Source organism: Hakea prostrata, chromosome 6 (genome assembly GCF_041222555.1).
Source record: "Hakea prostrata isolate BN-2017 chromosome 6, UWA_Hpros_2, whole genome shotgun sequence".
Taxonomy (NCBI): domain Eukaryota; kingdom Viridiplantae; phylum Streptophyta; class Magnoliopsida; order Proteales; family Proteaceae; genus Hakea; species Hakea prostrata.
This window is the reverse complement of record NC_142605.1, coordinates 36,218,552-36,240,134: the sequence shown is the minus strand read 5'-3', so window position 1 is coordinate 36,240,134 and position 21,583 is coordinate 36,218,552. Positions and strand designations below refer to the sequence as shown.

General features: G+C 37.9%; 1 protein-coding gene across 1 annotated transcript; it reads left to right on the top strand.

The window, feature by feature from the left end:
* The first annotated feature begins 10,032 nt into the window (after positions 1 to 10,032).
* On the top strand, positions 10,033 to 19,497 carry LOC149013731 (calcium-dependent lipid-binding protein-like). Its single transcript, XM_089159380.1, has 6 exons — positions 10,033 to 10,374; positions 10,476 to 10,550; positions 11,593 to 11,691; positions 13,472 to 13,552; positions 13,653 to 13,740; positions 15,396 to 19,497. Exons 1-5 carry the CDS (start codon positions 10,366 to 10,368, stop codon positions 13,707 to 13,709), a joined length of 321 nt encoding a protein of 106 aa, XP_089015506.1. The 5' UTR covers positions 10,033 to 10,365; the 3' UTR covers positions 13,710 to 13,740; positions 15,396 to 19,497.
* The last annotated feature ends 2,086 nt before the right edge of the window (positions 19,498 to 21,583 follow it).

Genomic DNA, 21,583 nt, shown 5'->3' with positions numbered 1-21,583 from the left:
CACACTCATGTGAGTGTGGGACCAAGCCTATGCTGTTTTGGGACGAACAAGACTTACAATGGTGGGTCCTACACTCATATGAGTTGGGTGTATGACTGTATGAACACCTTAGTAGAGAGGAGCTGGATTCATCTGTAATCTGTATGTATCTTATTGAATATCATGCGTATCCACAAGTACAGTATCATGGGATACTCTTTACACTTAGACCGCAAAAACCCACAAAAGCAGAAACCTATACAATAAAGTCATAAATATACTGATAAGCAATATAGGTCATTGCTTGTATATAAGGATTTGATATTTACATGCATGAACGGTGAACCATGAATCCTGAACACACACACAGAAAACACAAGCCCAAGAGAACTGACAAAGCCAAAGAAGAACAAACACAGAAAACACAACTCAATGGAGTTTATATAAAAACCAGACATTACTCTAATGGGTTTGAAGGAGGACCGACCGACCGATCGATGATGACCTCCTAGATAACTATTTGGTCAATTTGTGATCAAACAAGACCACCACCTGGGTTGCCACCGTTGCTGACGCTGGGCCAAGCCAATCCCTGAGAATTGTTGGGGTTTCCCTGCGGTGGTTGTGGCGGGTTGAAAGAAGGGAAATTGAACCCTTGTAGCATAGACCAACCGGAAACCCCGAATAAATCGCCATCAAGGTTCATGAGCTGAGCGTAAGTCTGATCAATCGTTGGCAGGGGGGAAGGCAAGATTAATCCTCCAGCCGGATATTGCGTTTGCATGGAAGAAGCTGATGATGCAATGGAAGGAATCATCGGTGCAGAGAAAACAATGCCGATATCATTTTCAGAAACAGGAGCATTGGAAGGCCCGGGAGCTGGAACCGGAACCGGTCCGGGCTGATTTTGAAGCTGAGCCGTCGAGCTTGGTGGTAGTGGTACTGGTCCTACTGGATCTTCCACCGTGGGGGGCCCGGGCCTCCGTCGTGGCCTCCGGTGTCCGCCGCCAACTGGGACGTTCCTGAGGGTCCCACCTAGAGTCCAGTATCGTCTGCAATTCTTGCATCGATAACGAGGCTGAGAGGGATTGTAATTGTTATAGTAACAGAACTTGGTATTCAGAGAATTACAACGAGGACATCGTTGCTGCTGCGTCACATCCATTAACTCCATGTCACTTCGAATTCCTTCTCTCTGTTTAACAGGGTTGTTACTTGTTACGTTACACAGGAATCAAGCACTGTGAAGCATATATATACGCAAGTTCTGATTAGAATTCGAAAGAAAACAAATCTTACCAAAATGTCCCCCGAGTTCGTCGATCTACTCTTTGCAGTTTGCAGGCGATAGATAGATAAATGATGAAATCAAACAGTACCCAAATGGAAATGAACCTGTTTGCAGTTTGCACGCACATCCATCAAACGTTTATCAAAGTAAGTACACTCGCTGGAGAGATAAAGAAAAAGACACTAAAATGAGACGTGGACTTGTCAATGGCGGAAAGCAAAGGAAAACGCTCCAATCGATGAGAGGGTGGCCTGGTACTTACAACAGGAAATTAAACGAGTTTAATTGGTGCATGTTTTGTACCTGAGACGGTGGCGGCGGCGGAAACTTTCCGGCCACTTCCAAACTCAAAATCTCCGATTTCTAGAGCTGTGCACCTCTCTTTCTCTCTCTCTCTCTCTCTTTGAGATCTCTTGGTTCGATCGACTTCTCTTCTAATTTATAGACAAAAATTTTGGCCACCTCAGTCTAATCAGAGTCGACGGTTTTTGGCATTTTGCAGCAGCAATTCTGGGAAACGAATGCTGAGTGGTGTGATAACTGATAAGGCCATGCAAGGATCCAGAGCGGATGGATTTTCGCGTATTGTGGGCTTGAAAGGATTTTAAAATTTGAAACAGATTGGTGAGTCAGACCAGAATCGGCATTGAGTTATTCCAATTTTTGACTGATTTTATGAATGATTCTATGGATTTGGCTTTGGAAACCGATTCCGATATATGATTTTAGATCAGACCGATTCCATCACCGAATCTGCGCTTGAGTTTCACATGAATAATGCGTTGAGTTTGTCTCTTTATTGGAAACTGGAAACTATGGGCGTTTCGGAGGCCACCTGCGAGGTTTAATAAACCGCCAAATCTGGAATTCACCCCTCGCTACCTCTCTTACCATACATTTCTTGCATGCGAAGTTTGAACTCTCACCTACTACGCTTAATAAGTTTGGATTCTCTATCTGCGAGGAGCCGAGGACAGAGGGTCATACCATCCTTACATCTCAAGGCCACACATTTAAGATAAAAATCCATCTCTGAGTGGTAATGTGAACTAGAATTGGACTTCTTTCATAAATGTGTGATTGAGAAGTGTGAAGGTGACGCAATGTTCTAGCTTCAAGTTTTCAATTATAATTTGAGTCAGGTGTGGCTTTTAAACTAATGGGAAAAAATAAAAGAAAAAAATCTTTTTGCTTGTCGGCGTTTTCAATTATAATTTTTTTATTATAGTTTGATGTCGTCCCTTGCAATGAGTCTTCCCCTAATTTCCTTCTTTTACATTGACTAAATGCATGTTATGTAAGAAGTAAGAATTCACTAGTTGTGATTAACAGTTATATGGTTACTCTCAGAGCTTTACAGAGACAATTTCAAAGGTCACAATATCAAAATCAGCCAATTTAAATTACTTTTGGGTTGCCACCATCCTTTGCGTGGATGTTGTTTATAAGTATGCAATCAGGTTAGTATTTTACTTCTTCTAACAGTGGCTATAAGACTAAAAATTGGAGTTTCAAAAGACTTGTTTAGTATTTTACTTCTTCTTCCTTCCATAACAAGTATTTTGTTTAGATGACCTAATCAAACTCTTGCAATTTAATAGTACTATAAGTGAGGTATGGTTTAAACCCTAATTTTCGACTTTATTTCGCTTTTTCTTGAATTTTGTGGTTTTTTGGGCTTCGTTACTCTTAACTCAACATTATGGGATTAGAGTGTGTAGATTACAACTCATTAAACTCATCAAGGCCATATATGAGGCCTTGAAGCTTTAGCAACGTGAGGATACAATTAGCATTTCATATTTATTGGTATTAATTATTTGAATTGCAGGTGGATATATCATATGCTTCATTTATTGAAAGATTTGAACGGTTACTACTAGAATTGAAGAATTATGACCTCACCAGTGGCAAGGTACATAAAGAATCAGTGAAACCACGAGCTACGACATATTTTAAATCATGAGTTATAAAAGAAAGTCACTTTTCCTTGGTAGGCTTGTCTTGTAGATATTTATTTTTGTTTGATTCATTTTTTCTCGTTTGTTATTATAATTTTTTTTCCTTCTTTTGATGGCATATTTGGTTATTTTAATGGTGTACTTTTCCGGGAAATAACTAACAAATTGGACAAAATATACATACAACAACTTAAATATCAATGATAATGAGTAATTTTTACTATTGTTGGTTGATTATGACTGGCATATATGAATTACTATGTGGAAGGAAAACATTTATTCATTTCTTATTGTAATTAGGGAAAGAGAATGATAGTTAATGTTTCAAAGAATTTTTTTTTAATTATTCAGAATTGCAATAAAAATTTAATATTCGTCTACTAAATAGCCAACTTGTCGCACTAAATGCGAAAGATTGATATAGAGATGGCATAATAGCAATACAATGTTAAATTAGATTAACCATGAAACAATACTTAGTAATAGAATTTTCATAATGATGGCTGACCAAACTACACGCTAGGTGATAATTATTTTTGATAAATTAAGTTTAGCTAAATATATAAAATAATTTTCAAATTATTTACAATTGATAATGGAATTAAGTAGAATATTGCTGGATTACTGGAGGCATCTCCATTAGAAGGAGTTTATGGGTTTCTTTTTGTAGAAATAGGGTATTTCTATTTGATCAACTATAAAAAATTAGGATCCATATCTCCGTTTTTTTTTTTTTTTTTTTTTTGTCGTTTAGGCTTCAAATACAAGACACAAATAACAATATTTTTGCATACTATCAATATTATAAATACATAAATAACTTCCGTGCCTATGCAATCCGTTCCAGTACCTTTCCTTGTAGAGTCATCGTATCCTATGGCTCACGGGTTGGTTACCTTTAATCCTATTGGTTATCCACAAATAATAATTGGAAAGCTCTCATGTCCTATCACTGGCTGGTTACCAATCTTGAGCACTCATAAATCCCCATTATTATCACGTATGTTCTACCTTTTGGTGTCATTGGGGCGGCCATTTTTCTCTCTACGACATCTGACATCGGATTCCCTATTCCCAACCCTTTATCTAAGAGTTTTTAGGGCCAGAAGCTAACAGTTTTCTTATTGCAAACTTCAACTCATCAGAATCTACCCCGTAGTTTCTCCATGTCTGCTTGGTATTTTACCTTTGGTTAAACATTGTGAATTTAATTAGATTCCTAGCTTTCAGTCTTCAAATTCTGAGAACTTCTAAAATTGCCACTTATCTTAAAACTTTACGGAATTGCAAACTAGAATTTTTACGAAAAGTACTTCACAATCATTGTTAAGTGTACAAATATGGAATCAAAATTTTCAAATTATTTTGCTTCTAAGGCCAAATGACTTGATTAACCAATTAGAGGACAAATTTTCCAAATCCGTGTTTGAATAAGGGTCGTGAATTGTGATGTGAGGATGGTTTAACTTTGTTATTAATTACATTTATATTTCTATCTGAACATACAATTTCTACATCTCATCATTTCATATGTGATGCTTCACTATTTCATTATTGATTTTTATTAATTTTTTATTTCTCCTTCATTCAGGCATTTGAAGTGGCCAAACATCAAACCCATGCAAAAGGTGTTCATGATGGATTCACCTTAATATAACAAATGCTTAAATGTGAACTCCTTACATGTTCTTGTGATTATGACAAACCCACAATGGGTTTATAGAGAGGTTATGAATTCCGGTTTTAGTGATATCTAGGAGCTCCTATTAAGTTATTATAAATGATATCAAGCCTAGATGTCTTATAGGAAGTATGAAAGATTTTTTTTTTTCCTTTTTCCAGATGAATAGTATAAAAAATGTTTATAAGTTTCACTTTGATCATATGGTTGTTAAGTGAATTTAAAATTTAAAGAAAACATATAAAAAAAAATTTATAACTTGTGTGTTTTTTGGATGAGTCTTTAGCTCAAATGGAAGAACACTTGAAAATTATCCAAGGTATGATGGTTTGACTCCATCAGGATTCAAAGTGGAAGTAGTGAATTGATTTATTTTTTTTTATAAGTTGATCCAAAGGAGGATCTATCTAATTGAAAAATTATTCAGATTATAATTAAAAACTTTAAGACATAATTTTGTATTTTCTATTTCTAAAAGTTACTCCCATTAAAGTTTAGTCTATGCTTTATAAGTTACTCTAGGCATGAATCATTGTATGTGACTTTCTTGGATGTTTCAAATCTCTAGATATTTGAAATATCCAGACTCATGTAACCAAATAGGCTCAATCAAATCTCTAGATTCATATAACCAAATAGACCCTCAATCAATTAACAATTGGAACAATAATTGAGAGACTTAAAATCATATTCCCCAAAATTATAAAAGGGAAGGAAGAAAATCTGAATTCAAGATATTTATTGATGACAAGAGGAAGGGAGGAAGACTTGAGAAAACATAGAAAATTGTTACTATTTTTTGAGATTTGTTGAAGAATAAAATTACGATTCAGTTTTTATTTATAATAAGATGTTGGATGGTAACGCTTATCACACACTCATTTTGTGCCATTGCCCACTTTGACACAGAAGCAAACAAAAACATGTACGGTAAACCGGTTCAACTTTGATGTGCTGGTATAGCAAAACTATGTTGAACCAGGCACTTGGCACAGTTTTTCCTTGTGCTAGAGATTGGAGTTTTTTTGATACAGAAGCAATTCAGTTTGGAAACGCAAGGCACAAGTGAGGGGATTTTTATTTGCTTGCTGCTACGGTGGAGATCGCTCCACCTCACCAAAATAAGATCGAATGGTTCAAATCAAATGACATGGGTTTATATATAAATATTATTTTTTATTTTTATGCTTTAAAGTTTAAAGTTTTATAATTTACAAAATTAGGTCCTTCTTTCCCTGTTCTCACGGCTTCCTCCGCGCGTGTGTAGTCAGGAAGAAGCATTCTAAATCAAAATCTGAGATTAGAAAAATGGATTCAACAAAATTGGTTTCACCTGCTTTAATGGCGGCAGCAATAAAATTGGTTTCGCCGGAATCCATCGGTGGTTGGGGCTTCACCCCGATCAGATGTGTTATACATCAACAAAAAATTTCTCGTGTAATTCCAACCTCTAATTTGCTCGGAGGCTGACCAAATGTTTTGTACCCATCTGTAATCCGATTCCTCATTTTATGACTTTCCGTCATCTCACCTTCAGTCGAACACCCAAACCGTTCCTTCCTCTTCCTCTTCTGCTTCTCCACGATCTTCCCAAAACTATCATTATCTTCACTCATAAACCGACAGGAGAACTTGTCGAGCTTCAACGGAATACTATGCCGAATCATTGAGAGACTCTTTATCTTTTGCAGCAAACCCTAAATCCCTCTCGGCCTGATTTAGGATTCCATTAAAATTCGAACTAGGTATTCGTAAACTAGGATACAAGAATTCGAATCCTATTCAAGAATTTATCTGAATCGCTAATGCTAATTGCTTCAATCCAGTCCAAGCGATAACGAAGTTTAGAATATCAAAGCATTTATTGGTTCAAACTTCAAATCTGCTATTTGTTCGTTTTTCTTCCAATCAAAGGATGCCATAAAAGCAATTCAACTATCTCCACCCTAACCACCAATGGATTCTTGAGAAACCAAATTTGTTACTGATGAATCCATTTTTCTCAGATTTTGATTTGCAGGTTTGGATTTGGAAAGCAGAATCTTAGGGGTTGTATGGTAACCATTATGTGCCAAAATTCTCACTTCAGCACAGAATCCATTTTTTATGCTTCTGTGCTGAAGTGGGCAAATTTGGCACAGAATCATTGCCATAATCTTGTATGGTAACCTACAGATGGGCACGTTTCTTTGGCCCATCTTGGCACGAATCTTGTATGGTATGTACAACTTCGTGCCAAAATGGGTACATTCTTTTAATAAAAATATTTAAAAAGATAAATATAAAAGACATTAAAAATAACTAAACATGCATGTTCATTTCATACATAGGTGCAGTGCAGTGTCAAGAGTAATCACTTCATCTGAGCTATCAACACCCACAAACTCATCATTATCCATGCTCAAGTCCACTGAAGGCTGCAATGCAGTGTCAGGAGTAATCGCTTCCTCACCGGTAGCATAAGTACCTCCAAAAATTTTACACAAGTCTTCCCACTCAGTTAGGCCATGCTTCCTAAACTTAGCCCAGCCTGGATTGTCCTGTCATAAACATTGTAAGTCATTGTACATAAGCATACAGTTCATATTTTATTATAAAAAAAAAAGAAACATTAATACCATAAAATGTACGAATTTTAATAAAATAATATAAACAGTGGTACCATAACCGAAATTACCTTGATGTGCATTTCTCATAATGATTCATCCTCAGCAGTGGCAATTTTGGAGACAGGATTCCACCCAAATCCTGATGTTTCCATCAATTTCTTTAAACTAGCATACTGCTACCTTAACTTGTTGAATTTGTTTGTCAACTGCTTCATTTCATAATTGATGTTTGATCTACTTCGAAATTTCTCCAAAATATTTTTCCACCCTACCTTGTTGAATGTGGATGTTGTTCTATTTCCTGCCTTAACCTCCTCAACCATTATCTCAATAAAAATCTGTGTATTTTGTTGGCTCCAAGTGGCAGTTTGAGTGTTTGATGTTGCCATTTTTTAAACTACTAATTCATACAAATAATGATGATATGTTATACTACTTAACAACTAGTAAAGGTGCTGACAATGATTCTAACATTTAAAAAAATTACATAAGAACAGTCATAATATCAGTTAAAAGTCCATAACAACATCACAAACTACTACACTGCAAGTGAACCAAATAAGAAAAAAAAAATACACCACATAATACAACTACTCCTATCACAAGATTTTGATTATCTATCTATTTACAAATAGATAGAGAGAGACTCTAGTACCATGCGTGGAAGGATCAATGACTAATAGAAAATGAAATAGCAGGATCATTGTAATGCAAGATATAATCTGTAAAGGGTTACTAACTATCACCCAAGTTGCACTGATCTCATTTGTGTGCATAACCCAAGGGGTGTCAAGGCATGGTTTTGAAGGCTGATTTGTGTTGATAGTTACTAGTAACATTTTCCGTTATGGCAAATCTATTTCGCTTTTCGTCTAGATGTTTATCTATGGACTCTATAAATATTCAGAATTTAGAAGAAATTACTTTCGGAAGGAAAACACATGGAAAATTGGAGTATACCAAAAATTATCATTAAGGCATATGAGCAAGTCCGGGAGACCAGAGCCTATCTTGCTGCCATAACAGAGAATCAGAAGGAAGCTTAACATAAGCATGTACAAATACTTAAATAATAATCCAACCAGCGATGTTCTGAATAAATCAACAGATGAAATTATCATGGAGATAAAAAAAACATAATCATTGTATCTAATACTTTCAACCAGGTATGAAGCTGTACAAAATTTCAATCATCTATCTATTTACCTTTTCATAATTTTCTATTGCGAGAAAAACGAGAGAGGAAGAGAATAGAAAGAAAAGGAGAAAATCTACTGTTGCTACCTACGTTTTATGGAGAAGATAAATATGATGCATTTAAAAAATAAAAAAGTGCAGCAATAGCTTGCATTCAAGAAAGGAAAAGGAACAGAAAAATAAGAAAGAATATGGTTTTGTGGTTCAGAACAACTATGTGAAAAAAAAAAAAAAAAAACTATGAACAGTTGCAGAGATAGGGCAAACACCATTCTGTGCCACTCACATTGAACGAAGATGAAGAAGTGGGTTGTAGACGGCTTCGGCTTGCAGAGACAGGGATCCGAGTGACACAAGAGGGCTTCGGCTTGCGAGAGATGAGAGAGTTGCGAGAGATGAGACAATTGCGAGAGATGAGAGAGTTGCGGAGACGGGGATCCAAACACTTGTGTTTAATCGGTTGCAGAGACACTTCCCCACGATCGGTTGCACATATGCTTCCAAATAGAGAGAGGCTGCAGAGATGCTTTCAAACACGATCGGTTGGTCGGAGACACTGGTTTCGGAGTCGAGAGATTGAGAGAGTTGGGAGAGATGAGAGAGACGAGAGAGAATGATGCGAGTCTTGGGAGAGTTGTGAGAGATGAGGGAGACGAGACAGATCCGAGAGGTAGAACTAGGGCAAGAGATGATCGTTGCAACTTCGATTGCAGAGAGATGAGAGTGCAGAGAGACGTTAGAGAATCGCAGATAAAGCTTTAGGGTTATCGATGAAATTACATCGATAACCCTAAGTACCGTCAACGAACCCCAGTGTGCCCCGCATTTTTGTAAAGAATCGCTTCTGTGCCAGAGAAGCTTCTCTGACACAAGGAAAAAGTGTGCCCATTGCCTGGTTCGGTACACATTTGCTGAACCAGCACAAAAAATCCGAACCGGTTTACCATACATGATTCTGGTCATTTCTGTGCCAAAACGGGCAAATGGCACAGAATTAGTGTGCCATAATGGTTACCATACAACCCCTTAATGACTACAGGGCGAAGAAGCCGTGAGAACTGGGAAACAGAAGGATCTGGTTTTGTAAATTAAAAACCTTTAAATCTTAAAACATAAAAATAAAAAATAATATTTATATATAAACCCATGTCATTTGATTGAACCGTTCGATCTTATTTTGGTGAGGTGGAGCGACCTCCACCGTTAGCAGCAGCCAGCAGTGGCTGCTGCAAATAAAAATCCGAGGCTCGGTACTTAGGGTTATCGATGTAATTTTCACGATAACCCTTAAAGGCTCCTCGTGTTATGGTCTCTCTCAACGGTCATCTCTCGCAGCCGACCTCTCGTCTCCCTCTCGTCTCTCTCTGCTCTCTCGCTGCTCTCTCTCAACTCTCTCAACTGTCTCGTCTCTCTGTCCATCTCTCAACTCTGTCGTCTCTCTCTGCTCTCTCTCGTCTCTCTGCCCCTTTATCGTCTCTCTTTGGCTCTGTCTCGTCTCGCTCAAGGATCTGGGTTGCTGGACTCTCTCGAGTTTGTCTGCCTGCTTTGTATTGGAGGTTGAAGAAGAGCATCAAATTGGGCAAACCGATTTCGCGAGAAGAGGAGCCCTTGCATCTGTGACTGCCCTCCTCCTTGTCTCTCAGCAACATGCCCGTGGTATGTTTTTGTCTACTCATTTTTTCCCCAAATAATTTATGTTCGGATTGGAGTGAAATTAGGTTACCCTGACCTCTGGTTGTGGATTCTGCGCGCTGTAGTTCTTACCGAAGAGCTTTTGGTTGTGGATTCTGCTCTCAAGGTCTCTCACCTCGTCTCTCTCATCTCGCTTAAAGGTGTGTATGACTCTGCTGTGCCAGCCCAACTATTGAGCTAGTGTAACATCCAATTTTGCCCAGATAAGGCCATCTTCAGTTCCTGTTTTTGAATTGTTTGCTAATCCTGTTACGACTTCTGTGCTTAGACTACGATCGAGAGGTTAAAATGCAATTTCCTTTCTATCACCTGTTTATGAGTTAAGCTTTTGTACCTACTGCTGCTACGGCTCTTTAATAGTGTGATTTGGACAGTAGAAAGCTAGAATTTGTCCATGTTCTTTGATTAACTTAATTAAGTTGATGTTGCTTGTTACTTTGCACTTTTGATCGTTTCTTGTTGTTTCTGTGCCCAGTCCTGAAAACTTGAAAACTCTGTTTGAGTCATTTATAAGGGATTTGACGCTCTTGGATATAGGTAAACCCACCAGCTTCGAATTATGTTTGCATTTTTTGTGGTGTTCGGCTGGCTAAGTCTTATAAATGTCTACTAGGTTTTGGCGGAATTGAGTACTTTTATGAGAAGCGATTCAGGGCTTAAGGTGTTCAGGTTAGTGAAGCGATTCAGGGCTTAAGTTTTTGGAAGAAACGAATCACGTGCTTTTCTTTTTCTTTTTCGGGGGGCCTTGGGGGGGGGGGGGATGGGATTGGGGCGATCTGCAGATAGGTAGCATTCAGTATGGATTTGTGCTGTCAAACTGAATAACAAAATTGAATATAATAGAGGGAGGAAAGGATCTACCTAAACACTTTTAGATGTGATAATGGATTTTATTGTTTACAGTAATCTATTGCTGACATGTGTTTGCCATCAAAGACCAAACCTAAACTCTATTTTAGTTATTTTATATGGTTCCCTTCAATAGAGTTGTGATGTGATAATTTAGTTTAGTGTATTGCTCGCAGGTATCCATTACGGTGTTTATGTCTCCCATTGATGCATTCTTTGTTGAATACTAGCAAGTGGCTTCTAGAATGTGCGTATCTGGGTCAAATCAATTTCCCATATTTTGTGCTTCATTTGTTGCTGTCCCGCTTCTTGGACTAATATGTTTCGCCGCAGTTGAAGGATCTTCAAGTTTTCACTATTGTTCATGTTATCTTCCAACTCTCTGAAGACATCCCTTGCATTTCTGCTGTAGTAGTTGCTCTCCTTGCCGAGGTATGTCTTTTTAGAACAAATTTCTTTGTCTTGCACCAAAAAAGATTAGTTCCACCTACAATCATCTAGAATTTGTTTTGAATTCTTACAGCTTGACTGTTCGGATGGAACGTGGGAATGGACTCATAAGCCTTCTCTTTATTGTGACTGTAACAGAAGATACTTATGTTATGTAAGACAATAAATTTTCCCTTAACCATAATACAACCGATACAAGAAGGAAGTTAAATCTGATCTTCGAGTATTTGCTGTAAGACTCAACTTTGCCGGCCTCATGCAGCTTCCTCCGGGTTCAGTCTTCACAGATTTTTTCATTCCTTTGGTAGTGAATGCAGGGTCATATTCCTTTTCTTTCCTTTTGTAAAAAGGAATAAAATCCACAAAAAGAGAAGCATAAAAGTGTGTTAGGGCCTGTTTGGTTACTTGAGTCTGTAGATTTCAAAAATCTAGAGATTTCAAATCTATAAACTTCAAATCTCTAAAGTCATGGTTCATAAAATTAACTGTTTGGTTAGCTTGAATTTTTTGGAATGAAATTTGTAGATTTATCCTAAAAAATATTTATTGAATTATGGTTCAAATGTTTAACGCTTAGATAGTAGGAATGAAATCTCTGGATTTCACCTCATACCCATAAATCTACAAATTCACGTTTTTAGTGTAAAAAGGTGAATCTTTAGATTTCATGAATCTAGGGATTCACACAACCAAACAGGTAAAAATCTCCCATTTGTGAATCTAGAGCTTTGAAATCTCTGGATTCACGTAACCAAACAGGCCCTTAGAGATTCCTATTCTTAATACTAATTTGTTCTTGTATGGGGTCCTTTAGAGATTGATCTCTCACTGGTTTGACTAGGTTGGGATCGATTCTGCACTGCCTGATTAGGTGAGAATTTTGGAAATTATGGTGATTGAGTTGCACCAATTTGCATATTGCTGTATTTTTTAGCTTTTATCTAAAACACAAGGAAGCACCACCCATTGCTTGTTATGGTGTCACACCTGTTAAATGTTATAGTTATTTGGTTCAGAGTGTTAAGTAACTTCAACAATGAGCTTTTGTGAAAGATTGGTTGTTACTGATTAATGAAACCATTTTAAAAGCTGGTTGATGGGGTCGGAAAGTTTTGCCAGGCTGGTTCGAAAACCGATGACCACTTTTAATGCTCGGCAACAAGGACCATGAAAACTTCCTAAACTGTTTCTCTGTTGTGGAAACAAAGACGAAAAACATCATGATTTTATTTGTAACATCTTTTACTCCCATAGTTTGCCCATTTAAGTCAAGTTCAATAATTCTACACGTTGAGTGATGTATTGATTTTAGTGCTTCACTTTGTTATGCATCCAAGCGGTCGATGGCCCGTGGACGCTTGGTGCCAATTCTTTCTAGAAGATACAATGCATATTATACACAAAAGCATTGCGGGGTTGGAGATGGAGCAACCTTTTGCTTTAAAGCCACCTTAACCCTCTGGTCATAAATCATGTTTCCTATGAAAGTCTTCAAGTACATGTGGATGATAGAATTTGTAGTAATTTACTTCTTTATTGCATTGTTTTTGTGGTTATGTATATTAAAAAACATATGTATTCTCGTATGAAGACATTTGGAGGCTTCAATTTTTTTCCCTTCCCCCTTTTTAAGGGTGCTTAATATGAAGATGGTAGATCGTAATTATTTTCTCTTATGATCAACAGCTACTAGATTTTCTTTGACCATTACCTTATAGAGTCTGTATATTAAGATAAGTGATGGTTTTATATGGTAAATCAGCCAAAGCATAAAATATATTACACACTGAAGGCTGTTGGAGGAAGCTTAACTGCACTTCCAGGGTTATCGGACATGATTGAGGTAAGTCGAGACTTTTATTATGATCTTCAATAGTCTTGGCAACACTTCTTTATGTTCATTTGTCAGCTTATTTTTCTAATTCTTTTATGCTATTTGTTAGCATACTGTCCAATCAATTGTCACAGACATGCTTGAGTGGCCCCCCACCGTATTGTAGTTCCAATTGGTGGTGTTCCCGTGGATACTAGGTAACATGAAAATCTACCATATTTAACTTGAGTCATCGTATTTCATTCTGTTGAATTCATATTCACGTCTTATTCCTCCACCAGAATTAGAACATTCATACTATCTAACAAGTTTGTTGAATAGTGAGAATTTTCATATTTTTCAATTTGCATGTCTGGAAAACAACCGGTAACTCATATAATTTGATTTGGAAAGCGGAAATGATATAGCAACTGATGAGCTTATGACGTTACTTTATTTTCTGTTAAAATATATAATTTCTGGATTTAGGGGGGCAAAATAGAACTGCTAGTTGGTTGCCTTATTTTTACTGTCATATTCTTTAAGTTCTGTATATTACCATGGAGCTCGCTTCAACCCTCCCACCCTCCAAGAAAGGTTTCTATTGATGCCCTCAGTTACTCAATAACTAAAGGTTTAATTTGGTTTCCCTGATACAACCATCATCTTTATATCTAGTGGTCTTTTAAGGATAACTATGCTAAATGATTATTAATCTGGAGATTTTTTTTTTTTGGGGGGGGGGGGGGGGCTGCTCTTGTATCAAGCTCCATTTAGAGTTTTCCATAAAATAGACAGAAGGGGGAAATAAAGTTCTGCAGTTGATCTAAAAAATATTTAAAATGACTTCCTATAGAATATAGCTGTTTCTATTGTCTACTATTAACTATAGTGCTGTATGCAGCAGCAGCAGCATGCACGATGTACTTAACATCTTCTATGGTCAATCCTTAAGCAGGACTCCACTGAGGACAATTAAGCAGAAAATAAAATTTCTGAATACAGTACTTGAACCAGTAAATTGCATAGGAAAGTGGAAGCTATAAACGTCTCTCTTGTTCTCTAATTAAGGGAAAGAAAAAGGGCCAGCTCCTGTTTTTTGCAGGGTCTGGCAAGGTTCAAATGTATGCTTCTTATCTCCATTCTCAAGTCTAATCTCTTGCATTTTCCTTGGTACAACTGTTTTTAAGGCTTTGGTTTCTTTTTGCCTCCTTTTTTTTTTTTTTTGGGTGGGGATGGGAGGGGAGTTTCCTTGGTGCACTTACTCTTCCATTATACTTTCTATTTCACCTTGTCTAAAGTACTTCAGAAGAAAGGTAACCTTTTGTTTAGTCCACGACAATTGTTTTGGGTATATATCACTCTCAAGGTGGATTGTGTTCTAGAGATTCTTCTTTATTTGCTACAATGCACATGATGCATTTTTCATGGGAGAGGGCTGGGCATGCTGCTAGCTTTTTCCTGGATCTAGTGGCTGTGCCCAATGGAGAGGGTAGGGGACGCGTGGCTGGACATGGTGTCCACATGCCTATCCTCATTTTCATTTAGTACCAACATTTTGCAAAGCATAGTTATGGTTCCCTTCCTATTACATTGATAGGATCGATTCCAGAAGTGGTTATTTCTTTTTTCTTTCCCCGCCTTTTCATCAATTCCTTTTCAGGTCTATAAAAATGTTCTTCCCAGTGCATGAGGCTTGCGCCATGGCAAGGTCTGGGAAGTGTCATACTGTACAGAGCCTTACCGTTACTTTTGCAATGAGGCTGTTTCCAGAATTCTTTTTCTCATGCCTAGATCCAGGTTCACAACCATTCCATAGGTGTGAGTTTTAACCCTATTTTTCTTTTCTTCCTTTCTGCTGTTTACTGTGCAGTGATTAAGAGCTTAGACCACAAGGGAAGCTTCAAGTTACCATAGTTAAAGCAAATGACCTGAAGAATATGGAATTAATTGGTAAATCAGATCCATATGTGGTTGCATATATTCGACCTCTGTTCAAGTTAAAGACAAAGGTCGGCGACAACAACCTCAATCCTGAATGGAATGAAACATTTGAGATGATTGCTGAAGACAAGGAAACACAGTCACTTGTCTTTGAGGTTTTGATCTAAACTCACTCTAATCCATGACATTATAACCAGGGTATTGCTTACTTTCTTGCTGTAATCTACTTGGGTCTTCCTTATTTTGCTGGGTCGCTAGGAGGTTCCTATCACCTTTCTTCTCCAATTAGTTGTCCAGGAATCAATCGGTACAACACCTTTTAGGATATTCTTGAACTGTACAAAGAAGCATGAACTATCTGATAGAGTGTAAGATAGTTATGGGCCTGTGGCATATGGGATATCAACTGTAATTAGTAGCACCACTACAACCTTTGAGTTATGTTTATGATCTACTAATTCAATGTAGGAGTCTCATGAGGTGAATCAGTGGTTTTAGCGGAAATATTTCCTCAGGAACAGAGGCTTAAATCAGGTCCAGAGCTGAGTTTACTTGGTCTGGTTCTTTGTTGTTTTGACATGGGCCTGTTTCAGGATCTGCTAGAAGTGTATCTAAAAGTTATGCTAAATTAGTAACTTCTTGATGTGAACAGAAAAAAGAGGCCCAGCAGAAGCCACAAGAGTTATGCTAAATTAGTTACGCTAGGATCCCTGACTTAGGTTTTTTTTTTTTTTTTAATTTTAATATAATTTTTCATTATTGGTGGTGTCCTTGGTTTGGGTCCTATAGATTTTTGAACGTTGATGAGACTCTATCTATTTTTATTTTCTTGTTTGATTAGTGTGTTGCGAGTCATTGTCGAGTTTTTATTTAGGTGTGATTTCTTGTTGTGTTGGGACCCCCTAGTTTAAATGGATCTTTAACTAGAAGTCATTTTTAATCTTAGGGGCCTAGTATAGATTTCTCCACAGTAAATTATGGTGGCCTTCTTATTTTTGGTGAGAGGTTGTTCGTCAAGTTTGAGTCCTAATTTTTATTAGAATGTTAATTTGAAGTTAATTAGGTTTCCTAGTCTTAGTCCTATTTGTTTCTCAGTTTAAGGCTACGAATTGCAAGTTGAGTTGAAAAAAACTTTCGAAGTTTGGAGGAACCAAAGTCATGGCTTCCTTTGGAGGCGAATAGACTATTTAAGAGTTGACCTTCTGCAATTTTAGCTTTCCTTTACAAGAGCGGCTGCCCTTAACCATCTAAAAGTAAGCAGAGGCCTTCCCAAACCTTGTCCCACATTAGCTGCATGGTAAGTAGCACTAGGAAAGCATTGCCTTGCAAGCTCTCCAAACGCTAGAGTACGTACCAGCAACCGTCGGCAAGAAGAATCACATTGCGGGAGACAGCACATGTGATGCTCGAGTTAGCATGGTGGCAGATTGAAAGACTACGTTCTTCACATTCTAACTTTGCCAGAAATCTACCCAGGAACTTTTCACGCTGTTCCACAGAGATGTTTCCTCCATTGCACTAGAAAATTCGAGGTTGGATCTTTTCCACAATCTTTGAGGACATGCCCATCAAATTCAACATACTTGATGGTTCTTTAAAGGGAAATCTTAAAGGCTTCATTTCTAGCATTCTTATACTACGGGAGTTTTATTTTCTAGGACAATACTGGTTGCAACACTTGTGTTTTCCTCCCCCAAATGATTGCAAAATTTCAATAGTCTTTTGCAAGAGCAGCTGTCCTCAACCGTCTCAAAGCAAGCAAAGATCATCCCAAATGCGGTCCCTTATTAGTTGCAAGGTAAGTTAGACTTTGAAGACATTGGGCTGCAAGCTCTCTACGCCTTAGAATATGTTCCACCAACCATCGGCATGAAGAGCCACACGGCAGGAGACGGCACCAGAGATGCCCATGGTAGTATGGCGAAAGATTTCGAGCACATTGTCCTTGTCTTGCCTGCGTATTCAAAGACTACATTCTTCTCTTTCACACTTTGCTAGAAATCTGCTTACTAAATTTTCACGCTGCTGCACAATAGATGTTTCCTCCACTACACTGAGAAAGTCGAGGTTTAATCTTTTCTATAAACTTTGAGCACGAGCATATCAAATTCAACATACCTCAGGGTTCTGTGAAGAGAAAGTTTCAAGGCTTCATTTCTAGCAATCTTATGCTGTGGGAGTTTGTTTTATGGGATCGTGCCGGACGCAACACTTGTGTTTCTCTCTCGACATGACATCGATATTCGAGGAGGAGTTCACACCGAAGATCTCGGGAGGATTCATTAAAATCAAATGATAGCTACAGTCTTCAGGAGATGAACGCTTCAAGAAGGAGGAAATAAATGTAAACATTTTACTATGGCTCTAGAAGGCTTATAGTTACCTCTCCGAATGCTAGGATGTCTGACTTAGGTTTTTTTTTTTTTTTAATTTTAATATAACTTTGCATTATTGGTGGTGTCCTTGGTTCTGGTCCCATAGATTTTTGTTCGTTGATGAGACTTTATCTATTTTAATTTTCTTGTTTGATTAGAGTGCTGCGAGTTATTGTCGAGTCCTTATTTAGGTGTGATTTCTTGTTGTGTAGGGATCCCTAGTTTGAGTGGATCTTTAACTAGAAGTCATTTTTAATCTTAGGGGCCTAGTATATTTCTCCATAGTAAATTAATGTGGAGTTCTTTTTTTTATGTGAGTGGTTGTTTGTCAAGTTAATAGTCCCTAATTTTTCTTAGAATGTTAATTTGAAGTTAATTAGGTTTCCTAGTCTTAGTCCTATTTGTTTCTCAGTTTAAGGCTACAAATATCAAGTTGAGTTGAAAAAAAATTTCAAAGTCTGGACGAACCAAAATCACAGCTTCCTTTGGAGGCAAATAGATGATTTAAGATTTGACCTTCTTCAATTTTGGCAGTCCTTTATAAGAGCAATTGCCCTTAACCATATCAAAGTAAGCGGAGACCATCCCAAACCTTGTCCCAGATTAGCTGCAAGGTAAGTAGCACTAAGAAAGCATTTCCCTGCAAGCTCTCTAAACACTAAAGTACATACCACCAACCGTCGGCAAGAAGAATCACACTACGGGACAAAGCACCGGAGACGCCCGAGATAGCATGGTGGCAGATTGAAAGACTACGTTCTTCGCATTCTAACTTTGCCAGAAATCTGCATAGAACTTTTCATGCTATCGCACAAGAGATGTTTCCTCCATTGCACTAGAAAATTCGAGGTTGGATCTTTTGCACAATCTTTGAGCACGTGCCCATCAAGTTCAACGTACCTGAGGGTTATTTAAAGCGAAATCTTAAAGGCTTCTTATCTAGCATTCTTATACTAGGGGAGTTTTTTTCTTCTAGGACAGTGCTCGTCACAACACTGATGTTTCCCTCCCCCACAAGACTGCAAAATTTCAATAGTCTTTTGCAAGAGCAGATGCCCTCGACCATCTCAAAGCAAGCGAAGATCATCCCAAACGTGGTCCCTAATTAGCTGTAAGGTAAGTTAGTCTTTGAAACCATGCAAACTCTCTACGCCCTAGGGTATGTACCACAAACCATCGACAGGAAGAAGCACACGGCAGGAGACGGCACCGGAGATGCCCATGATAGTATAATGACAGATTTCGAACACGTTTTCCTTATCCTGCCTGCGTATTTAAAGACTACATTCTTCTCTTTCTCACTTTGCTAGAAATCTAGTACCTAACTTTTATCGCTGTTGCACAATAGATGTTTCCTCCATTGGACTAAAAGAATTCGAGGTTTAATCTTTTCTACACACTTTTAGCACGAGCATATCAAATTCAACATACCTCTGGGTTCTTTTATAAAAAAGCTTCAAGGATTCATTTCCTACATTCTTATGCTATGGGAGTTTGTTTTCTGGGATAATGCCGGACGCAACACTTGTGTTTCTCTCCCCGCATGACATCAATATTCGAGGACGAGTTTACACCAAAGATCTCGGGATGATTCATTAAAATCAAGTGATAGCTATAGTCTTCAGGAGATGAACTCTTCAAGAAGGAGGAAATAAATGTAAACAGTTTGCTATGGCTCCACCAGGCTTATGGTTACTTCTCCGAACGCTAGGATCTCTGACTTAGGTTTTTTTTTTTTTTTTTTATTTCAATATTATTTTGCATTAATGGTGGTGTCCTTGGTCTGGGTCCCATAGATTTTTGTTCGTAGATGAGACTATCTATTTTTATTTTATTGTTTAATTGTTTAATTAGTGTGTTGCGATTTATTGTCGAGTCCTTATTTAGGTGCGATTTTTGTTGTGTTTATACCCCCTAGTTTGAGTGGATCTTTAACTAGAAGTCTTTTTTAATCTTAGGGGCCTAGTATAGATTTCTCCAGAGTAACGGTGGAGTTCCTTTTTTTTGAGAGTGGTTGTTTGTAAAGTTAGAGTCTTAATTTTTATTAGAATTTTAATTTGAAGTTAATTAGGTTCCCTAGTCTTAGTCCTTTTTGTTTCTCAGTTTAAGGCTACAAATTGCAAGTTGAGTTGAAACAAATTTGAAGTCTGGAGGAACCAAAGTCATGGCTTCCTTTGGAGGCGAATAGAGGATTTAAGAGTTGACCTTTTTCAATTTTTGCAGTCCTTTACAAGAGTGGCTGCCCTTAACCATCTCAAAGTAAGCGGAGACCATCCCAAACCTTGTCCCACATTAGCTGCAAGTTAAGTAGCACTACGAAAGCATTGCCCTACAAGCTCTCTAAACGCTAGAGTGGGTACCACCAACCGTCGGCAAGAAGAATCACATTGCGGGAGACAACACCGGAGATGCGCAAGATAACTTGGTGCCAGATTGAAAGACTAAGTTCTTCACATTCTAATTTTGCAAGAAATCTGCCCAGGAACTTTTCACGCTTTTGCACAAGAGATGTTTCCTCCATTGCACTAGAAAATTCAAGGTTGGATCCTTTCAAGAATCATTAAGCACGTGCACATCAAATTCAACGCACCTGAGTGTTCTTTAAAGGGAGATTTTAAAGGCTTCATTTCTAGCATTCTTACACTACGAGAGTTTTTTTTTCTAGGATAGTGCTGGTTGCAACACTAGTGTTTCCTCCCCACATGACTGCAAAATTTCAACAGTCTTTTGCAAGAGCAGCTGCCCTCGACCATCTCAAAGCAAGCGAAGATCATCCCCACGCGGTCCCTGATTAGCTGCAAGGTAAGTTAGACTTTGAAAGCATTGGGCTGCAAGCTCTCTACGCCCTAGAGTATGTACCACCAACCACGGCGGGAGAGCCACATGGCGGAGCGCACCGGAGATGCCCATGATAGTATGATGCGATTTGAGCACGTTGTCCTTGTATTGTCTGCGTATTCAAAGACTACATTCTTCTTTTCTCACATTGTTAGAAATCGCGCTATCTTTTCACGGTTACACAATAGATGTTTCCTCCATGCACTAAAAAATTCGAGGTTTAATCTTTTCTACAAACTTTGAGCACGAGCATATTAAATTCAACATACCTTAGGGTTCTTTGAAGAGAAAGCTTCAAGGCTTCATTTCTTACATTCTTATGCTGCGGGAGTTTGATTTCTTGGATCGTGCCAGACGCAACACTTGTGGTTCTCTCCTCGCATGACATCGATATTGGAGGACGAGTTCACACCGAGGATCTCGTTTGGATTCGTTAAAATCAAATGATAGCTACAGTCTTCAGGAGATGAACGCTTCAAGAAGGAGGAAATAAATGTAAACAGTTTGCTATGGCTCCACAAGGCTTATGGTTACTTCTCCGAATGTTAGGATCCCTGACTGAGGTTTTCTTTTTTATTCTAATATAATTTTGCATTAATGGTGGTGTCTTTGGTCTGGGTCCCATAGATTTTTGTTCGTTGATGAGACTATCTATCTATTTTTATTTTCTTGTTTGATTAGTGTGTTGCGAGTTATTGTCGAGTCCTTATTTAGGTGTGATTTCTTGTTGTGTTGGGATCCCCTAGTTTGAGTGGATCTTTAACTAGAAGTCATTTTTAATCTTAGGGGCCTAGTATAGATTTCTCCAGAAATTATGGTGGAGTTCTTTTTTTATGTGAGTGGTTGTTTGTCAAGTTAGAGTCCTAATTTTTATTAGAATGTTAATTTGAAGTTAATTAGGTTT

What these genes read in the sequence shown, in the direction of transcription:
- LOC149013731 (XM_089159380.1), top strand. An exon ending in CTCTCTCATCTCGCTTAAAG is followed by an intron (nt 10,551 to 11,592) that starts GTGTGTATGACT and finishes GTTTCGCCGCAG; the next exon opens with TTGAAGGATCTTCAAGTTTT. An exon ending in GGTTATCGGACATGATTGAG is followed by an intron (nt 13,553 to 13,652) that starts GTAAGTCGAGAC and finishes GCTATTTGTTAG; the next exon opens with CATACTGTCCAATCAATTGT.